The 23,190-nt window shown below is 36.6% G+C and overlaps 2 protein-coding genes across 3 annotated transcripts in view; one reads left to right on the forward strand and one right to left on the reverse strand.

Moving 5' to 3' along the window:
- The window catches only part of orc6 (origin recognition complex, subunit 6), a 6,718-nt gene extending 1,458 nt beyond the window's left edge, over positions 1 to 5,260 (forward strand). The window contains exons 3-7 of the mRNA XM_046840353.1: positions 176 to 339; positions 1,086 to 1,175; positions 1,972 to 2,081; positions 3,555 to 3,626; positions 4,561 to 5,260. Coding sequence (XP_046696309.1) covers positions 176 to 339; positions 1,086 to 1,175; positions 1,972 to 2,081; positions 3,555 to 3,626; positions 4,561 to 4,703 — 579 coding nt within the window. The 3' untranslated portion in view covers positions 4,704 to 5,260. The remainder of the gene's footprint in view (positions 1 to 175; positions 340 to 1,085; positions 1,176 to 1,971; positions 2,082 to 3,554; positions 3,627 to 4,560) is intronic.
- Positions 5,261 to 5,973: 713 nt separating this feature from the next.
- Positions 5,974 to 23,190, reverse strand: part of mylk3 (myosin light chain kinase 3) — a 36,306-nt gene continuing 19,089 nt past the window's right edge. For both annotated transcript variants that reach the window (XM_046840351.1, XM_046840350.1), the window contains exons 6-13: positions 21,993 to 22,086; positions 20,587 to 20,696; positions 19,071 to 19,212; positions 18,205 to 18,275; positions 13,644 to 13,772; positions 11,498 to 11,650; positions 8,540 to 8,675; positions 5,974 to 6,522 (exon numbers count right to left, since the gene is read on the reverse strand). In XM_046840351.1, coding sequence (XP_046696307.1) covers positions 6,448 to 6,522; positions 8,540 to 8,675; positions 11,498 to 11,650; positions 13,644 to 13,772; positions 18,205 to 18,275; positions 19,071 to 19,212; positions 20,587 to 20,696; positions 21,993 to 22,086 — 910 coding nt within the window. In that variant the 3' untranslated portion in view covers positions 5,974 to 6,447. The remainder of the gene's footprint in view (positions 6,523 to 8,539; positions 8,676 to 11,497; positions 11,651 to 13,643; positions 13,773 to 18,204; positions 18,276 to 19,070; positions 19,213 to 20,586; positions 20,697 to 21,992; positions 22,087 to 23,190) is intronic.

The following is a 23,190-nucleotide window of genomic DNA, read 5'->3' on the forward strand; positions in this document are numbered from 1 at the left end:
ATCCCACTCAGATTGTTCAGTCGGTCATGGCCATACGCATGCTCAAATATGCTGCTGTATGGACACAGCTTCAGTTCTACACACTTTCAGTTCCAGTTTTCACCCAAGCTGTCAGTTTACCTAAACAATGTTTGAATTGTGAACAAGATATTTGAATGGTTTTGTTTCTGAGCAGGAGTTTGTGGTCAAGCTGTCGGGACTGAATAAGAAAGCATATCAGAGCACTTTAAAGGCCATGGAGTGTATGCTGGACCTGCAGAGCAGTCTGGGGCTCAGGGACCTGGCGGTGCAGTATGGGTGCATGGAGGCAGTAAAGGTGGCGTCTCAGATCCTTCAGCGGTAAGCAAGATTGTAATATTTGTGCAATCTAATTAAATTCTAATGTTCATTTTTATACCTGAGGCATGCAAAGTGGGAAGTGGAAGCTCAGTTGTTAAGACATTAGACTTCTGATCGAATGGTAATGCGTTAATATCCTAGCAACTCCAAGCTGCCACTTTGGGCACTTGAGCAGAACTTTTAACCCTCAACTGCTCCGGTGTATCAATGAGATTAGTGTCACTCTGGATAAGGGCACCAGCCAAGTGCCATCAATGTAAATTAATTTGAAGTTTTTAAGCGTCCCTTTTTTTTTTTTTTTTTTTTTTTTTTGAGCTACAAGGCTAATTGTGGAACATTATAGCTACCATATTTTTCTTGTACATACAGCTATTTATATCCCACACTGATATCGGTTATATTGTTTGTAAGACAAACAAGTTGCACAATATAAACCAAATACTATGCAGCATTTGTAAATCGTTTATCTGAAGTGTAGTGAGATGATTACAGCAAACAATGTAACTATCACCTGAATGTGGTTTAAGTTTTTTGTCTCATGTAAAGCTGGAATGTCTTATATAGTAATTTAAATGTTATGGATTTGATGAGGACCCTGTGCCTGCCATGTATATAGTCCTGATGCTAACATGGCGTTAAAGCTAAACAAACAAACAAACAAACGTGCCAGTGAAGGTAAGGTAATGCAGTAATCATGATTTACAAACCATAATCCATGTTGTACTACATTCTGCTTCGTGTTTCAGGTATCAGGCCAGTTTACCTGCCGCTCAGCAGCAAGATCTTGATCTGTCCAAAGCCCTGTTCACTACAGCTGCTCTCTTCACTGCCTGCAAGTTAGTACCACACAACACATTACCTCTGTGTGTACTGTAGAATAGAAAAGAGAGTCTGTTGTTGATTATAAGTTATAAATTGCTTTGGTATAATCACTTCAATCCAGTCTATAATACAGAACCATGGTGTTGAATATTTTTTTTTTATAGCATCACTCCACATTGTGTTTGATTCCTCGCATATACAATAGAAACCGCTATTTTGCCTGTTTTGTTTTCATATGCGATCTGTACCGATACTACAAAAGTGTTCAGAATTTAATAAGAACTTGACCACATGACTGAAAAAAATAAACACGACACCCATATATTATTGAATATGAAGGATAAATGTAAAAAGCCTGTAATCATTTTTATGCTATTTAGACTTTCATTTCCAAAAATGGATATTTTCCTAATCAAATGCCAGACTTTTCCACCTGTTTCAGATCCAATTGAATTTTATTTTACTAATATTAGATCCATATTTTTCCCCTCTGATACCAGACCTGGTTATTGTGCCATTGGTGTATCTGCCTGATGATAAGCTGCAAGTTTAGGAGCGCTACTTTCAGGGCTGCTGTTATAGAAAATGAATGCACACCTCCTGACCAATCAGAATTAAGTAGCTGTTGGATTTAAATCATGTCTCTGCTTCTTGTAACATGTGAGGATGTGTTTCCGCTTATTTCACCATTCTGTAATACCTCTGCAGCTTTAAACCTGCGGCTGCCACATGCTGTGATTTGAGAAGGTGTAAGGAGTGGGGGGAAAAAAAAAAAAATCACTAACACAGGGACTGATATTTACTTTGAAGGTGCCTGAAAATCAGAGTTGATAAGAAGCTGGCATCTTCCTCTGGAACGAAGAAGGCCGTGTTTGACAGGCTGTGTGCGCAGCTTCTGAAGCTTGGCCAAGAAATTTGCAGTGAGTACAGTTTTTCTATTTCTTTCTTTCTTTCTTGTAAATAAATTACTGTTTTAGAAATGTCTGTGGGGGGAAGAGAAAAAAAATCGACTTCACACAGGGAGCAGTTCAAAATGATTTGCATCATGTGGCCATTTGCTACAGTTGTCATGGACACGGATCAAATAAGCTTAATGTTTTAATGTTCTACAACTAACCAGGATCTCAGACTTGAATAAACTGTTGGAACTTTGTTTTTAAAAGGCAGAGGGACTGAGCTGGGAACGATATGTTCCAAGTTATTGCAATAATTGATGAAGATGGAAATGTGTTGTGAGATGTTTAATAGAGATGGCAGTGGGGTTTATGCAGACCTTCAGTAACTACAGGAAAATAAAGTTGCTTAGTCACACCATGAAGGTTTGTAAAAGAGTAGTGGAAGCCAGGCTGAGAGAAGAGGTGACCATCAGTGAGCAATAGTATGGCTTCATGTCGAGGAAGAGCACCACAGATGCCTTATTTGCTTTGAGAATGTTGAAGTATAGAGAAGGTCAGAAGGAGTTGCATTGTGTGTATATAGAGAAATCATACGACAGGGTGGAGAGAGGAGGGGGGTATGAGGAATCAGGTGTGTCGGAGAAGTATGTGAGGGTGGTGCAGGACATGTATGAGGACAGTGTGACGGCCTGGGGTCAACAGTGCAAAGTAATGGAGAGTGTTAGAGAAGTGAGGAAAAGAGTGCAGATAGGGAGGAGTGGGTGGAGAAGAGTGATAGCAGGAGTGATTTGTGATAGAAGAGTATCTGCGAGAGTGAAAGAGAACGTTTATAGGACTGTGGTGAGACCTGTGATGTTGTACGGTTTAGAGACAGTGGCACTGACTAAAAGACAGGAGACAGTAGCAGAGCTGAAGATGTTAAGGTTTTCGTTGGGAGTGACGACGATGGACAGTATTAGAAATGAGTTTATTAGTGAGACCGCGCATGTAGGACGTTTTGGAGACAAGGTGAGGGAGGCGGGATTGAGATGGTTTGGACATGTGCAGAGGAGGGACATGGAGAGTATATAGGAAGAAGAATACTGAGGATGGAGCCACCAGGAAGGAGGAAAAGAGGAAGACGAAGGAAGAGGTTTATGGATGTGGTGAGGAAAGACATGCAGGTAGTTGGTGTGAAAGAGGCAGATGTGGAGGACGGATGATCCTAACGGGAGCAGCGGAAAGAAATAAAATGGCATTTATTTAATGTTTGATGAAACAAGTTGGTTTCTGTTCTCTTTTTACTTTTATAGCAGCTGCCACTGGGAGAAAATTAAAACTAGCCATATTAACACTGAAAGTGATTTTTAATGTTATGTGCTCTGCTATCTTTAATTAGTTATTTTTGGAATTTCGTTTGAAGCAAGAACTGTTGTTCAGGCATAAATCTTTAAAATGTCCTTAGACATTTGTCTCTCTCTGTCTCTGTCTCTCTCTCTCTCTCTGATAACTCTTCAGTAAAGGAACAGATCAAACCAACACAGAAGAGACAGAAGACTTTGACGGAGACACTGCAGGAAGCAGAGGAGGGTGAGGGGATAAAGTCTGGTATTTTCTTATCCGATGCTGTGTTAGAGGAATGTTGTAATTCATATCAGTGCAGTTTAATTAATTAAGAAAACTCATTTGTATTAGATTTGAGTTTAATTTCTTCCCCATTCAGGGTCTTTGTCTATTAAATTGAATATTATTAATATTCTCGTAAAAGGAGAAGGAAAACCTGGGCGGACCTGGAGATATTCCCTCATCTCTGTGCATATAAATGTGTTTTTCCTCATTTTACTCACTCTTTTCTTTTCTCTTCAGTCATTATTGGTTATTCATTCATGCTAAGATTTACTCACTCACTCGTGTCCTTCCTTTCTTTCTTTCTTACTCTCTCTCTTCCCCCTTTCATTCAGTCATTGAGTCCCTCTTTCTGCCTCCTTTGCTCTCATTCACTTATTGTCTCCCTTTGTATTCTTTCCCTCTTTTAATTTCTTCCTCACATTCTCCAATATTTACTTTTTCTTCTTATGCTCTCACTCACTCAGCTATTACTTCCCTCCTTTTCTCTTAATCAATTATTCTCTCCCTTCTCTCTTTTTCACCCAGTCCCTTACTTCTCTTTTACTCACTGATTTTCTCCTTCTCTCTCCTCCTTTTTTTTTCTTCTCAATTTCTAACTTTCCTGCTTTCTCCATCTGTTCCTTACTCCCTCATTCACTCACACACCCATACCTTCACATGCTTATTCACCTGTTCAAATTACTGTTGCCTCTTCTCTCACTCACTCTCTTGTATATGAATAGTTTTGTAGTTGAGCAAAGGTATCCTGAAAAATAAATGAGTCCTAAATGAAGTTTGCATCTCAAGAGACATACATCTTTAAGGCTAAAATCCTGAATTTAACAACACCCCCTCTCTCTCTCTCTCTCTCTCTCTCTTTTTTTTTCCCCTTCCTCTCTCTTCCTCCCTCTCTCAGATGATGGCTTGCCAACATCTCCTAAGCAACAGCGAGAACCGGCACTAAGGGAAGATGAGTGTGAGGAAGAGACGAAACAAAATTATGAGGAATGGAAGAAAAAAATTTTGGAAAACGCTCTGAAAGCCAAAAGTAGTGCATAGTGATTTCTATACCTGTTAGACTTTTTTTATTTTTAGTTATTATTTATGTCCTGTTTTCATTTTTAAAATGTTCTTGTATTTTGAATTTAGTTTTCCCTAAGTATCCTTTTAGTGTGTGTGTGTGTGTGTGTGTGTGTGTGTGTGTGTGTGTGTGTGTGTGTGTGTGTGTGTGTGTGTGTGTGTGTGTGTGTGTGTGTGTGTGTGTGAGGGAGAGACAAACCTGACCTGTGTACAGATATTCTCTCAATTGCATTGACTGGGAAGATTTTTTTAGACATGTCTTTATGAATGAGCCATTTAGTTGTCTGAATGGTTTGATGATGATGATGATGATTATGATATTCATTGTTCATGTGTAGACTGGTGCTTTTTAATCAACTCCCTCATTACTTGAGACTCATTCACATCAAGTGTCTTGTGTGGCAGTGCGAAGAGGTTGATGTGAGCATTTGTAATCAGTCACACAATTTTGTGTGCGCTCATCTTTAAAGTACATTCTGCTGCATGATGTTCAACACATTCTGTACTGCTATTTTAATTAAACTAAATGAACAAGTCCTGTTTGTGTGTGTGTGATGTCTTAACAGTAGAACTTACAAGTTGGGAAAGAATGACCTCTTTGTAAAGAGCCATTAACATTATTCAGTGGTGGACAGTAGTAAAGTAAATGTAACTGGTTACTGTACTTAAATAGCTTTTACATATATCTGTACTTATGTATTTTTATTTGGGTAAACTTTTACTTTAACTTCACTAATTTCCGAGTTAAATATCTCACTTTTTTAAATATTACATTTTATAATACTATATTTTACATTTTGCAAAATCATTTGTTCCTTTTTATTTATAAGTGGATGAAAATGTAACTGGTCAAACACACTGCACCAATGAGGGTTGGGCATTTTACAGAATGCTGGTGTCTTACGGGGTTGGCATTGGTCAGAAGATGATAAATTATTTCGAAAATAGAATAGCGAACTGTTTTTGAATATTTGCATATTCATAGCCCTTTAATTTTTTTGATGAAGGTTTTTGTGCTTTATTGATATGTACAGACACTTTTGATGTAAATGACAAATTATTAAGTCTTTTTTTTTTTTATTATTTAAACTATTATATTACCAGGATGTAAAATACTGAATGTATGTATAATGTGTTTATTAGCTATGAATTGGAAGCTGACATGACGTTCATTTCCCTTGGCTGCATACTTCGTCTTCACGGGAGGTAATTTATTTCTGGGGAAAAAAAATGTCCACCACATCTCCAAAAGTGTATAGATGAGTTTATTGCAGAATTGAACAAGTGTGTCACAAGAGGAAAGAAGCAAGTAAAAGAAAACAACTTGTAGGCTTGTAAATGAGTTTTTAACTATCGTGAGGTAAGAGAGGGTAATTTGGAATATCAGAATATGAAAAAAAAAACACCTTCACAGAAGGGAGAATTAGTTTTCCATGAGTGTGCGATAGTTTTTTGGTTGTGGTAAAAACAAAAAAATGTGGACACTGAATCATCACATTACTACAATAAAAATGAAACTACAATGAAATGATTTTCAATCAGCTGCTCTTTCTTTGATTAACTAAAATACAATAAAATCATCCACTCAACATGGTGCCAGTCTGTGCCATGTTCATTGCCCCATCATCTTCACACACTTCACACAGCCTCGGTGAAGCTGTTATGAGCAGAAGAAGAAAGGAATGTTCATCTTTTCCTCCTCGGTCCTGTATTTTTGTAAGAATCACAGCACACTGATGGATCTGCTCTGCTGGAACCTTTTAAGCCGGTTGGCTGCCGTCACCGCATTGAAGTGTTTCTGTAAAAATGGTTGACGTGTTGTGATTACTGGACGTGTCACACCATTTCAGTTTACATTTAAATTCTTTCAACATTTTCTTTCTCCTAAGTGGCTTATATATAAGAGAGAGTCTAATACAGTGATTGTTCTGTTATGCTGGGAATGAGCTCTGACAGCAACAGTGGGTGGGGTAACCCTAACCCTAACCCACCCAAAAGGCGTCTTACCCACCCAATCAGAGTTTGATTTTATATTTTTTAGCCAAATGGAGAAATAGTTTGTCTACATTTTTCTGTTTGTAATTGTTGGGAGCAGCTAACCAATGCTCATTTTACCAACATTAAATTTTATTACACTTTATTCAACTGCCATTACACCTTGACATGTGTGATGTATGATTTAAGCAAGGCTAGTGCTGCGTATGTCTTTAGCGATGCCCCTGTTAGCACATCAGAGGCTATGGCTAATAAAGCACTGCTCCTACTCAGTCCTAGATAGATATATATATTTTTTTATCCCAATGGGAAATTTACAACAAGTGCCTAATAGCAGAACCATCTCCTGTGTGTTTCAACCCCAATTCAGGTGGTTAGTGTTTACAATAAAGATGCTCCATCTCAGCCAATATTAGCTAACTTTCCAAAGCGTGCAGCTTATTGATTCTCTCCTGTCCATTGTGTGTAAATATCTGCAGGATTATAAGGAAGTGTTTAATGAGCTGCATAAGTTGTATGTAACGGCCCTGGTAATTGGTGTGTTTTCAGCATCATGTGATAATTACTTTTCCACCCTGTCAAGAATCCTAAACCTCCCTATCGACCCACCATATTACATAAAAGAAAAAGGAATTTGGTGATCTTGACTCATGAAGAATCCATAACAAATACTTTAGACATGGATGAATTTGTAAGGATTTTTCCATGGGGAACAGGAGATTAATGCTGTAGATAGATGACGGATAGACAGAACAGTAGCTAGAAAGCATAAAAGAAAATAGGATATAACTGCTAACCAAAAAAAAAAGTTTCAGCTTGCTTTCGCATATAAAGTAATAAACTTAGGGAAAAAATAATTTAAAAAAAGATTACATTGGCAAAAAAAGAAAAGTGGTTATATAATGTTCTGATACTGTTAGTAATCAATTGAGAAATAAAGAAAAAAATATTTTCAAAAGGAAAAATTACTGAAGCCCACGCATTTTACTGAAGTTTGAAAATATGCTAAATAAGTTGATTTGGTTGATTCAAAAAACAAGATTTATAGTTGTTTTCAAAGTTGTTTTCATTATTACTGATCGGTTTTTAGTTATTACTGTTCAGTATTACTCAGAAGCTGAGCTAGATTAGGTGTTGAGGCCACTACCACTGACTGCCCACCTTTAATTTTTACCAGCACAACCTAATATAATTGGCTAGAACCGGTCCTGCTGGGAATTGAACTCACAACCTTTCTGTCTTCTTTCTTTTTTACTCTCTACCATATTTCAGAAAATAGAAGTGAATTTTGAAGGGAAGAAAAAGCGAAACCACAAGCATGACACCAATTACATTAATAATTAAAATTTACTTTTACTTTTGATATAAAACTACACAAGTAGAAATGTAAAAGAAGTACTAAAAATGTCATACATATTTAAAACCACTTTAAATTTACTCAAAACACAGAATCTTTAGTGCAGAAAGAGTAGAACAGTGTAATGCCGAGCCATCCTACTTTATCCCCCCCTGCTGACAAACCCAATCATGTTGGGTTTTTTTTAGCATTTTTCTGTAGGATGGAGGGTTTAGTTCATTTGAATGGATAAAATGTTTATGTTGAAATACATTTCCTACAGTTTGATATATAAGCCTTTTTTTTATTTCCACTGTGGAACAAAGAAATATAACGTTTTTATGTATGTATACATTTGCTAATGAGCAAAAATTTAAATTAAAATTAAATACTGCATTCTCAAGGGTCTCAAGGGACCCTAAGCACCCCTGGATAAAGAAAATGATTAAAATTCTCATCGAAATATTTAGTTAAATGAACATACCTTCCACTGACGATGAGCTGCTAAGTATCGCTGTAGTCTCATTTGGGATTTGAGACGGACTCGGTGTTGCTTCGCTTTTTCCTCCAAATTATTCAGCCAGCTGTGTTTCATACAGCCTGAAGCGCTCAGTCGACTGCTACAATTCACACACACACACACACACACACACACACACACACACACACACACACACACACACACACACAGTAGTATAAGGAAATACACTTTATTTTTTAGTGTAGTGTAGTGTGAATTATAGATTATAGTTAGTTTGTATAAGTATAAGAGCAGCTCTGGCAATAGACATGTAATGTGCTTGTTTAAATTCAGTATGTTGTTACCATTTCTATAGTAACAGCTAATTCACAGATATCCACAGTATGTGTGTAATTGTTATACACTCTAAAAACATTAAAGTATGTAAAGTATAAGTATTAAAAGTAACTACAAATGCCCTATTTTAACATTTTAATTATTAACAAATTGCTGTAGTATAAGAAGAATAAAACACTCTATGGACATAAGTATTGGAACACCTGACTATCCCTTTACTTGTCTATCCCTGGTTATCCTTTCATTCATCCCTTCTCCTTGAACTAGAAGATCCAAACCTGTTCTAACAAGTCAGCTCCATGAAGATGTGGAAGGTGTTCATGGCTTGAGTGTCTTGGTATAAAGCTCTGACCTCAACCCTATTAAACACCTTTGGATGAATTGTGGTTCAGTGGTTAAGGCATTGGCCTTTAGATTGGAGGGTCATAGGTTCAAATCCCAGCACCACCAAGCTGCTACTACTGGGCCCTTAAGCAAGGCCCTTAATCCTCAACTGCTCACTTGTAAGTTGCTTTGGATAAGGGGATCTGCTAAATACAGTAAATGTAAATTGGAACACTGATGGCCTCCTCACCATACATCATTGCCTGACTTTACAAACACCCTTTGGATGAATAAACACTCCAAAATTTTGTGAAATATCCTTCCAGAAGAGTGGAGATTATTAGATTGAGACATACACATCTTATGGTTATTTGTCTATCTACTAGTGCACTTTGTTGGTTATATCCTTGTAACAAATTCCCACGTGTTTTATTCACACTCTGAGTGTTTTGTACATAATATAACAAAATTATGAATAAAGAAAACAATGTGCCAGCACTAATTAGACCAAAATGACATGAATAGTTTTTTTTCCTATAGTGACAATTAAATGATGTTAATTGTCATTTGAATGGCAGCTCAGCTTAATTAGCAGTGTGGTATTTGTGAAGGAGGTCGAGCTGCCCGCTGTGGATGTGCCATTAGTGGTCATTAGCTAAAAGCATGCGAGACCTGTTAACCTGAAACACACTGGTGTGTGTCTGTGTGTATATATATATATATATATATATGTATGTATGTGTGTGTGTGTTAGAGTGAAAAAAAAGAAAGACAGAGAGAGAGAAAAAGAGAGAGAGTGTGTGTGTGTGTGTGTGTGTGTGTGTGTGTGTGCACGCACACGCACACACACACACACACACACACACACCATCCATCCAATCCTCAATCCGTCATCAATTCATCCATCCATCCATCCACCCACGCATTTTTGCTTGTTTTTAACAAAAAGAAGCAATTTTTAATTAATAATTGTTAGAGAAGGTTTAGATTTAGGTGTATTATATTACATTAATTAGCTGGAAAAAGATTATGTTGCATGAAAGTGCTTATAAGGATATTAAGAAGAATTAGTGTGTGTGTGTGTGTGCGTGTGCGTGTGTGAGTGCGCGTGTGTGTGTGCGCGTGCGTGTGAGCGTTTTGCATTACACGACTCACATTCTAGACTTTGTAACCCCTCTATACCCTTTTCATCAATGCAGATGACGACTGTAATACCAACACTCTATAATTATCCCGGATAGCTAATTATTTTAAGACCTTTAACCTGACATACAGGACAGCGAAGTGTTTCGTCTCCCCTTTAGTAGCAGAGAATCATGTGCCCCTCTGTATAGCGATGCCAGGCAACATGCCAGCAGAAATTATTTTGAAACGTCTGCTATACAAAGTCCATTTTCATCGGACAAAACACAGCAATTACGCAAAGCTTGTGCACAATCAAAAACACATTTTCTCAGGCATGTCTCATTGAAGGGCCGCCCATCTGCGTGTATGTTTTTAGTCACCAGGGAGCGGGTGCGAATGTGAACAATGTTAAAAGTGGGTGTGTGTTGCGTCACTAAGTGCACCCTGTCACAGATCTGTAGAGGATCATTAGAAGGCAGTGGAGGCCCTCACTGGCCCCGGCTGTGCCAGTTGCCTATTGTCTCATGCCAGATGAGCAGTGACGCTCGAATGGCACCAAAAAAGCTCCTGACTCAAAGCTCGGCCTCATCGATGCTGTTAATTTCAGCCTTCTGATGAATGCATCCGGATGTTTGCTGTGTTAAATGTTCATCTCCGAAAAGAGGAAACGTGGGAATGAAAGAATGAACTGTCAGGCTCATGAATATGAATGGAGTTTAAAGGTTGGATGGATGTATTTATGATTGAAGGTGGAAGATTACTGGATAGATGGATAGAGGGATGGATGGATGAACTGATGAATTGGTTGATGAGCAGTTGGCTGAATGCATAGATGTTGTGAATTGGTAAAAGGAGAATCAAATTGATTGATGCAACAATGTATGTATGGTTAAATGAATTGGTGGTTGGATGGGTGGAAAAGATTTAAATAAAAACTAAAAAGATTTTTTCCCAAAAAAAAGGAAAATGATATTAATAAAAAACAAGAAAAGGTAAATGGATTGATGAATTAATATATGTATGAACAGACTGACAAAGAGATAAAAGGATAAATTGATGGGTAGATAGAAGTTTAATGTTAGTGAAAGGATGAACAAATAGATGGTTAAATTGACTATTGAATGGGTGCATGTGTAAATAAATTAATAGCTGTTTAATAGATGGGCAGATAAATACCATTTTGCAGGGATGAGTAATTTGGCGATGAAGTCTTTCGCTTCTTCTGACACGTTCTCAAATGCCTCAGCGTCAAAGTCCCAGTTGGCGTGAAGGATGTTGTTCATAGTCTCGGCGTCGTTTTCACCCAGGAAAGGTGATAAGCCACTTAAACTGAAATACACATACACACAGAAACGCAGAAACACAGGAAGACTGTTATTTAATACGCTGTCTGATTACTTATTTACTTATCATTACTTATTACTAATAAAAAGCCTCTTTACAACCATTTGGCACAATTAAACATACCCCATCATCCAACCTTATGATAAATGTGTTGCTAACGGGCTGGCAAACTGTTTCAGCTGTTATCAGCAAAAAAGAAGACTAAATTAATGCTTACGTGTTTTCAAAATTGTGCACTTTTTAAAATTCATTTAATAAGTGTGGTTAAAATGTCATAGAAATAAGTAGAGCAGAAGAAAATAAATGAGAAAGAGCAAGAAATATAAAAAATGATTCTCCACACTTTTGTTGATAAAGAAATAAAGTTAGGATCATTGTTTTGGCACGTTGGAGGATCATTTTGTACTCTAAGTGTTTGCTAATGGTGCGTCATCCTCAGTAGCAGTCATCCTTTTCACATGTGCAACTGTGGGCACATGTAGACTTACATAACACTTCAGAATGAGGCCATCCATTATTACTAGTATGTATGTACTGCATAAATTTCACACATAAAAAAAAAAAAAAAACACACACAACCAACAAATAACTGCACTGCTCATTTAAATAGTAAAGCAATAATTGAATAATCAAATTTGTGCCCTGAAGGACATTAAAGTAGGTCAAAACATACATTCTACTAAAGCTTCTCAAACACCTGTCGTGGTGTTTGCAATGATTTCCATGTTACAGTGTGCCTTATAATGGAGCTTCGATGTTTGGCTTATGTTAGAGGATGTTGAGATTCACATTTTTTTAAATTATGTAATTATTTCACTATATATTTAGTGAAATGAGTGAAAGAAATTGTTATGTAGAGCACAAACCTACTGGGAAAGATATTCAAAACATTAAAGTTATTCAGAGTGGGCAACTTTACCTCGTGAAAGTTATGCATAATCAGATTATCAGTTATCTGGGGTTCACAGTTAATTTATATAAATAGCATAAATCCTTATAAACCAGCACGTGATCCGTGACATATCAGGATATATTAAAAAAAAATAGTATGCCAACACTAAATTCTGTACACAGCTTGCCAAGACAAGGCATAGATACAAAATCAGTCATGAAATTGTTATATTCACATGCAATGATTGTAGCATACTTTTGATTCATTATTTTTCAGTTGTAGATTAATAAAATAGTAGCAACGTTTTAGTTTATTTGTTGCAAATAATCAGTTGAACCAACATTCATCTATGAAACCTATGGCCCACTTTAAGGAAGCATTAATTATCATTTAAGAAATTATCTTAAGGTCAGAATCTCTGAGACATTTTATGGCAGCTTTTGCATCATGCGTTCAATAATAAAAAAGTTTGTTCCTCGTTATATAATATTTTCCTTCTTTAGTGCATCATTTTTAACCTTGATAATCCAGGACCAAGAAAACACTGTTTTTATGTGTTCATGTGACTACTTAGGCCATGACCCATCTCAGAAGCACTTTGTTGTTGAATTGTGATTGGGGTTGAGTAGATATTGTGCTTTCAGGACCTCTTAGTCATCTCTCAAAGCCCAGAGCCTTTCATTAGAGGATTAGTGGAAGCACTCAGTCCTCAGGCTCAGATGTCAGGCTTTCATTCCTGTGGCATTTGCATTTCCTTTTTGATCTTCCTGACATTAAAAGTCAGAAAGAGCACCAGAAATATAAAATTCAGTTCACTCAGTTACTCAGTACCAAATAGGCTTTTTCTGCCATTTTAAAATGCCGTTTCCCAGATGCAATGCTATTCTCAAATAGGTTTTAATGTATTTTTTTTTCCATTGGGCATGAAATAAAAAAATCATGGTGAAAAATGCCTGTTGGATATCTCTTTTTTATTCTGTAAAGGTTACGGTTTTAGCTTTATGGCACAACATGCACTAGCGTAGATTTGATATTTATGTAGATTTGATATTGTAGATTGATATTTGTCTATGGTTTTGAACGTACAGCATATAAGTGATGACGCCAACACTCCACATGTCTGTAGGGAATGACACAAAATCGTAATTCACCACTTCAGGTGCCAAAAACTCAGGCGTCCCAAAGTTGACCTTCAGCTTCTCTCTGGGTCGATATCTGGACACAAATAACAATAAACATCATTTATTAGTATTCAAACCATCATAAATTTCCCACTGTGTGTCTAATTGAACTGAGGTAAAATAAGCGCTTTGAGTGCTGCAGAAAAGCGCTATATAAATGTAACGAATTATTATTATTATTATAATTAAAATAGCTTTGGACAAAACAGGATAGATATTAATGCAATTAAAGACAGAGCTACTGTCATTTCCATATATGAACCAACAGAGACTTGCTGAAATAACCTCAGAAGGATTAGGCAATCTTCTTATTAGGTTTTGTACATGGATATGACATGCTTATTTATTGGGCTCTATGTATGGAAATTACATGTACAGTTAATGACATCCATATATGGACATGGTCCTCCTTTTTTGGCTGCTCCCATCAGGGTTGCCACAACGGATCATCCGTCTCCATTCCACCCTGCCCTCTACATCTGTCTCTTTCAAATCAACTACCTGAATGTCTTCCCTCTCCACATCCATAAACCCATATATGGACTCCTTACAATGATATTATAAAAACTTTTACATAATTTACATTTATATATTAAGTTCCACATATGGAAAGACACAATTATTTATTGGGTTCTGAAAAGTGAAAAGTGAAAGGAACATGACACACCTACATATCAGGTTCAATATATGATTACATGATATGCCTTCTTACTGGATTCCATATCAAAACACAAACCAAAACACAAACAAAGGCTTTGTAAACAGTAAAGGTCATTACTCCAAAATGAGCTGAATGAAGAAAAGATCTTTTAAATTGTGTCTGTGATGAGTATATAAATAAAAACAGGTGTGACTAATCAGCATTAGGGTGAACATGATCCTCACATTCATCAACTTGGAGGAGGACACGTCCAGAAACGGTGGATGACCATGTGCGTGTGCTGCTAAAATCCAGAGACTCCACCTTCAGAGCAGGGGACAAGACGGCCTTAAAGACAGCGAGGGCCAAACTGTCCCATGCCATCAAAGAGGCAAAGCGTGCACACGCCAAGAGAATCCATGACCACTTCCAGGACAGCGGAGACACCCGGCGCATGTGGCAGGTAATCCAGGCAACCATGAACTACAAGACAACTTCACCTGCTTGTGACCGTGACGCCTATCCTTCCAGATGCGCTGAAAGACTTCTACGACCGGTTTGAGGTGCAGAACAACATGGCGGCGTTAACACACGCAGAGTTAAAACACAGAAGTCTGCTGGACCAGACAACATTCCTGGCAGAGTGCTCAGGGAATGTGCAGAACAGCTAGTGGATGTCTTCACCGACATCTCCAACATCTCCATAAGCAGCGCCGTTGTTCCTACATGCCTCAAGACAACAACCATCGTTCCTGTGCTTAAGAAGTCTACAGTCTTCTGCCTCAATGACTATCATACCGTCGCACTCACACCCATCGTGATGAAGTGCTTCCTTACTGGACTCCATGCAGTTCATGTATCGTCCAAAACCCCTCCACGGATGATGCCATCTCCACAACCTTCCATCTGGCCCTCACCCACCTGGACAACAAGGACTCATATGTACAAATGCTGTTCATAGATTTCAGCTCAGCATTTAACACAATCATCCATCAGCACCTGATTGAGAAGCTGAGCCTCTGTAACTGGATTCTGGACTTCCTAACTTGGAGACCTCAGTCAGTCCGGACTGGAAACAGCACATACAGCACCACCACACTGAGCACTGGGGCACCACAGGGCTGTGTGTTTAGTCCACTGCTGTTTACCCCTCTGACTTACGACTGTGTAGCAATGCACAGCTCGAATTGCATCATCAAGTTCACCGATGACATGACCGTGGTGGATCTCATCAGAAAGAACGATGAGTCAGCATACAGAGAGGAGGTGCAACAACCTGTCTCTGAACATTTATAAAACGAAAGAGATGGTTGTTGACTTCAGGAAAGCACAGAGTGACCACTCTCCACTGATCATTGATGGATCCTCCATGGAAATCCTTAGTGTTCATCTGGCAGAGAACTTTACTTGGTCACTCAACACCAGCTCCATCACCAAGAAAGCCCAGCAGCGTCTCTACTTACTGAGGAAGCTGAGAAAAGCTTATCTCCCTCCACCCATCCTGACCACGTTCTACAGAGGGACCATTTAGAGCATCTTAAGCAACTGCATCACTGCCTGGTTTGGGAACTGCACCATCTCGGATTGCAGCTGAGAAGATCATTGGAGTCTCTCTCCCCTCTATCACAGACATTTACACCACACACTGCATCTGCAAAGCCAACAGCATTGTGGACGACCCCACACACCCGTCACACACACTCTTTACCCTCCTGCCATCAGGAAAGCGGTTAAGAACACATCTGGACTGTGCAACAGTTTCTTCCCTCAAGCCATCAGGCATTTCAACACTCACGTACACACACACTCAACTGTGTGACTGATCTGTACAACCCAGACTCAACATACAATCGTACTCACTACACACATCCATGTCTTCAGTACCACTCATATTACATCACTTCATTACTATAAACTGTTTACATGCCATTTTTGCACATTTGCTGTTATTGTTTTTTTGCACAAACCATTTTGTTTAAATTCTGTTTAATTACATGTACACTCCTGTACTCAGTTCTCTTTTACACACCGCACTGTGCAATATACAGTAGGTTTACTGGTGGCACTATTTTGTGTTTTGTGTATTTGTTCTACACTTGTATTGTCTTGCCCTGTCTTATTTTGTCTTGCACTGTCTCGTGTTGTATTGTACTGTCTGCCTTGCACTGTTTGCACCAGGTTGCACAAGATGCACTTTATGTGGCGAGGACACTTACAAGGTCCTTAGCTCTGCGTCAGCTATATATGGTTGAAATGACAATAAAAGCTTCTCGACTCTTGACTTGAACATGAACCTGCAAGTGTGTATTGGGAGTTGGAGACAAGGGCGGCCATGTTTGGAAGCTGTGATGTCAAATGGGGAATGGAGTTTGAGTCTGGTAGTGACAACATTTTCGTCAAGTACAATATGAGCAAAGAAAGATGTGTTGTTTAATTTTTTTATATTTCGTTTAAAGAATCACAAAAAATATTTTGCTCTCATGATATCAAACAACTGCAAACACAACACATTTTTATAAAAAGGAAATACAACATTTTTGTTAAGTATATGTGTGCCACAATTATAAGCAAACTTTTAATCAATACCTTGTGCTACCCCCATTCGACAGGATAACAGATTTGAATCTTCTCTTATAATGCCTAGAGAGTTCAAGAATACATGGCAATTGATCTGAAATGATTGCCCCATACATAATCTTTACAGTTCCTTCAACTTTCCTTTAAAAATACCCATAGGTTTTCTATGGGGTTTAATTTAGGGGACTAAAATGGCAATTGCAGGTGATCAGTAATGATTAGTAAACTAATTTTGTGTTGATTTTGATGCATATTTTGGATCATTGTTCTGCTGGAAGGTCTAATCATGGCCCAATTTTAACCAACATTTTTGGCAGCAGCAGTTAGGTGTTTAATATCTGTTGATATTTGATAGGCTCTATGTTGACGTATTCTTACAAAATGTCCAGGTTCTCTGGCAAAAATAACATAATACAATAATAGCTTCAACAATATCCTACTACTAGTCACCTAGGTGAACAAAAATGTAAAATATCAAAGTCAGTGTACTTCAAAAATATTTTACCTCATATTAATTGATATATGTGGCAATAATTGTGGCACAACTATTAAACAAATATATTTTAAACACAAAGACAATTTTCTTTTCTCATATTTACCAATGGTGCCAATATCAGTGAAGGGCAGTGTATGAACATGATAATCCTAAAGATCCTATCCTAAATAAAAATTTCTACTTCATTAATGAGACTTAAAAATTATATTTATCTATAACTGTATTAATATTTTTCTTAGGAAGAGAATACACAGATGACTTATACATGACATACTGTTTTATCTTCTGGGAATTGAGTATATTATTGAATACATGACGCACATGATGTTCTAAGTGTAAAGAAGAGAAAATCATTCAGGGTAAGTATAAGAAACAATTATGTAACACAAAGCAGCCCAGCACAGTGACTCAGAACTGCAGACAAATACAACATGCATCTCAGAATGTAATTGTTGCCTGTGAATCTTTCGTATGATATCGGCATGTCAATCTTTGTTCTGAATAAGCATGTAGGTGGAGACGTGATTGCGGTAATGGCTTTGCTAAATCAAACGTGGGGGCCGGATGATAAAGGCGCTGTAGCCTGGTGAATCAGAGACAGTGTATGAGAACTGCTGAGAAGTATAATTACAGTCAACTAGGGATCTTTTTTTCTCTTCAGACCATCACAAATAACTTTTCAGATGTAATCAAGGGCATCTGTTTGATACAGAAAACATCTGCCAATAGAAAAAAACCACATGATTTACTTACTTTCTAGCAAGTCCAAAATCAATGATCTTGATTTGGTTGCTGTTGCTGCTGACACACAGTATATTTTCAGGCTGCGTGGGAAGAAATTATAGAAAGTAAATGAATAAACAAATCAACAAATAAATCAACCCATTTATTATGAGGATCCAATGTGTCATAGAGTTTCATAGGTATTAAATGCTCATACATTATATATTATTTTGTCATTTGCTGTTGTAATGTTCTTATAAACATATAATCAAATATTTCTTCAACATATTTTGTCCATGTGGTATGCACAACTATTAATTAGAGCATCTTTTAATGTTTTAGTGCATTTTAAATCAAATCACCAGAATCAGAATTATTGGCACCCTTAATAACAATGAACAAAATGAAATTATATGAGAGTGTATAGGTTTCTTTTTTCTTTTTATAATAAATGATATTTTTAGCCTTTGTGCAATTACTAAAGTTGGAGACATTGTAGAGGATCTGGGGCTTTTTAATTGCTTTTATACATCCTAACCTTTTGACATAGGCAAACAAGTACAAATATACTCCTGTTAATCAAAAAAATTCACTTAAGACTCCAAGTCACCAGCCATAATGATCAATAGTTTACTACTAGAGTCTGTAGTGGATATGGGATTTTTCCATTAAACACAGTGCTTTTTTTTTGGATAATAAAACAATTTTGATTTCATCTGAACATAACACAACACACAGTATTACAGATACAGCTGATATACTATATTTTAAATTGTTAGAGAAATTGAATTGATTGAAACAATGATTTATGCTGTTTGTTATGTGTATGATTATTAATGGTTTCTGTATAAGTAAGACTAATGGGTGTGTATGAGATGGAGTGCAGATCGTTTCACCTTCAGGTCCAGATGCAGGATGTACTGCTGATGGAGGTACTGCACTCCCTCACAGATCTGACGCACGAACACGATGGCGTCCAACTCTGTCAGTTGATATTGTTCATTTACAATGCGGTCAAACAGCTCACCACCCTCGACGCTGATCAGGAAAATCACAAACCACAAATAAATTCAAATAAATTAACAATGTGTTCTTCTTTATATATAAATATAAATAATATATTTATTATATATTATATATAATATATATTTATATAGAAATGCCTGATATTTAATTATTACAGGCCTCACTCATCTTTTTAAGTGGGAGAACTTGCACAATTGGTGCAAATATATATATATATATATATATATATATATATATATATATATATATATATATATATATATATATATATATATATATATATATATATATATATATATATATATATATATATATATATATATATATATATATATATATATATATATATATATATATATATATATACATATATATATATATATATATATATATATATATATATATACATATATATATATATATATATATATATATATATATATATATATATATATATATATATATATATATATATATATATATATTTATTATAATTTTTTTTTAAATAACCAACAGTTCTTCCATATGGATAAATTTTCTCATCTCAACAAGTCTGGCAAACTGCTGAGTAGGCACCAACCAGAGGCCGCATTTTTATGATGCCATAATGTAGACTTCTTACAGTATTTTAAAACTGAAGTATTTTGTTACAAAATATGAAGCCATTTTCTTTAACCCTATCAAATACAAATGACAAAATCCTATTTTATATTTGAAATACATATATCTTAAATACTGCCACAATTATCCCTTAAGTTGTGAAAATGTAGAGAAAATATTACTTTTTGTGTTGTTAATCTAACACGTGTCAGCCATGTATAATATGATGTCTGCGGTTAAATTGTTTATATTGTTTTTTGTAAACAATTGAACAAATAAATTGTTTGTTTGATTGATTATAATTAAATGCACTGAACCATAACCAGAGCTGTCAGAGCTGTCTTGTCTGATTAACACTTACAGAAGTGAAAATGGCACAGTGTGTGTGTATGCGTGTATGCATGTACTTGTGTGTGTGTGTGTGTGTGTGTGTGTGTGTGTGTGTGTGTGTGTGTGTGTGTGTGTGTGTGCCTGTTTGTGTGTGTGTTTGTCTGTGTATATATGTGTGTGTGAATATGTGGGTTCTTGCAGTTCTTTTCAGCCAGAACAGAAGTGCTGAAAAACATGCTGAGTGAAAGGAAATTTGTCTTGCAAATAAATTTATAATTGATAGAGTCAGATCAGACCGCAAAGCATTAATGAGCTAAGGCATATAAAAGGAAAAAGAGAAGAAAAAACAGCAAATGTGCCAATGTGAACAACAGGTGCAGAATGACAGGGGTGTTTATTTCTCTCTGCATGAAAAACACATTATAATAACCATCTTTTATGAAAGTGTTTACTTACTATTCCATTATAAGGGTGAGATTGGTCCGAGACTCAAATGCGTCATACAGCTGAATGAGGTTTACATGATTTAGTTGGTTCATCATCCCAATCTCATTCTTCACCTCCTCCTGTTAGGGATGAACAAAGAGTAAAAAATTGGGGCATAAACAAATGCAAGTCAACCTCATGTCATCCTCAGCTCTGGATTTGACCTCTAATTCAGTTTCAATAATTCTGACCCTAACATTTTAATTTCAATGAATAAAGATCAATGGTCAACCAAATTCGAATCTACAAGGACAAAAAGAGATGACGGGATTTCATGGTGAGTTTCAATTTTAAAACATTTAGCACAGACAGGTTGACTCTATATTTCTGGTTCTCAGGTCTGCTTTTTTTTCATATGTACTGTAGAAATCCTTTTAGATATATATATATATATATATATATTGTGTGTGTGTGTGTGTGTGTGTGTGTGTGTGTGTGTGTGTGCTTTCAGTGGAATAAATGGGAACATAATTGTGTGTTGTCGCTGTGAAGGTTTGCAATGTGTGTAAGAGCCTGGCTCATCTCTTCTAATCTTCTGGTCTCTTTGTCTCTCTAACTTAAAGACAAGATTTCTTTTTTGCGTTATGTTAGTGTGTGCATGTATGTGTGTGTGTGTGTGTGTGTGTGTGTGTGTGTGGTATGTCATGAGGTAGTGATTATTTTATAGTCACAAATGGACATTTGTGGTAATGGGTTGTTTAATAATTTTTTATGGGAAAATTAAGGCATTTCCAGTGTGTGTGTGTAACATTTAGAAGAATAGATGTAACATTAAGAAAAACTGACTTTACACCAAAGCAGTGTTTTACTGACATTAGAAAATGAAAAGAGAAAAAAGATCCAAATTAGCAAATTATCGATACACACATAATATAGATACACACATTTCTAAAAATGTATAACGTTTAAAATGATCTGCTGTTCATTAATATATAATAAAGAATAATCACTGTTCAAACGTTGTGTTATAAAAAGTATAAAATATTTTCAACATGCTGCTACATCTTTGTTGTTAAAACTGATAAACTGTTGATGTATCAGAGAGATCTATATTTAGAAGAGGATATACAGTGTTTATGTGCCATTTCTTTTTAGCAATTTTGCTTTCCCTCTATAGAGAATCCTATAGTTTTATGCTTTGCAGCAGGTGTTTTCATGAGTTTGTATAATGCTGTTGGCTATAACAAGGAATAGATTGGGAGAGAGAGAGAGAGAGAGAGAGAGAGAGAGAGAGAGAGAGAGAGAGAGAATAAAAGCAGGAGTAAGCCTATAGTAGACAGCCAGTGAACTTTAACACAAAAGCTGCTTTTGAATGCAAAAGAATAAAGGAGTGGAGGTGGAGAGATGTTGTGTTGGTTGTTGTTTTTTCCACTCACCCTTTCTTTCATCCCTTTCACTTTTATAATCTTAGCTGCCAGAGTGAGACCTGAAGAGAGCTCAGCACACGTGTGAACCTGGCCAAAGCGACCCCTATAGAGACAGTAAGCAGAAAACACACAGTGCTCATAAAAAACTGGCAATTAATTTTAAAGTCAAAGCAACATCACAAGAAGCTAGTTGCTGGCTGTGGTGTTGCTGGTAATGTTTTACATCTAAGACGTGTAGATCATATTGACATTGAAAAATATTGTATTAGATTGAAAATACTCTAGAAAACCAGATTAGCTGATGAAAATAAACAGCATGGCCTCAGTGGGCACAAACAAGCCTTCTTGGTACTAACTTGTGAGCATCAAACAGTATATCTTTAAATTATACTTCAAACAGGAAACAAGTAATTGAAGAAAGATTATCACCAATCAATCAAGCCATATTGAGATAATAAGAATAAACAAAAATCTAGCTACAGTGGCATAAAAACACAAACCACCATAGATCCTTATTTGCAACCACACACCTATAAATAACTAATTTAAAGACAAGGTCCTAATGAAAAAATGTAGTTGAATATCACAGTTTATAATATATTAATGTACTTGTTCTAAGACATTTAAATACCTTTCTATAGCCAGAAACCTAACGAAACGAACACTCTGCATAAACCTCTATACCCTGTTTCTCATGTAGATTCCATCCGCCAATGTTTAAAAGTGAAATTGAAAAATAAATATGTTCAATCTATGCAATGTTTCTAAAATGTAAATGCTATAAAGCATAACAGTAAAGCTAAAAAGGCACACTAAAACGTATATATAGTCAAGATCTTTCACTGGATAGTTGTTTTTTTGCTGAAAGCTCACTCAATGTTCCTATCAGCATAAAGTAGAGTGTGAGTCAACAACTGCCCAAAATAAACTCTGTCCATGACGAGTGAGAAACAAGCCCAGCATTTATTTGTGCCCAATTGGAGGGGATTAGTCTCTGTATGCATCCCAGTAATTCAGCTCCATGCTCCTATCTGCCCCTTCACATGCTATCAGCCTCCTCTTTTCTCCACCCCCTTCTCCTCCCCACGACGCCTACATATCTATCTTTGAGGCCTTTATCTACATTGCTATTGTCAGTGGACGCAAATGGGTGAATGCCAGGCTGACAGTGTATTGATAGCATGAAACTAAAATTACCCACTGGTGT

This window comes from Silurus meridionalis, chromosome 26 (assembly GCF_014805685.1).
Source record: "Silurus meridionalis isolate SWU-2019-XX chromosome 26, ASM1480568v1, whole genome shotgun sequence".
Taxonomy (NCBI): domain Eukaryota; kingdom Metazoa; phylum Chordata; class Actinopteri; order Siluriformes; family Siluridae; genus Silurus; species Silurus meridionalis.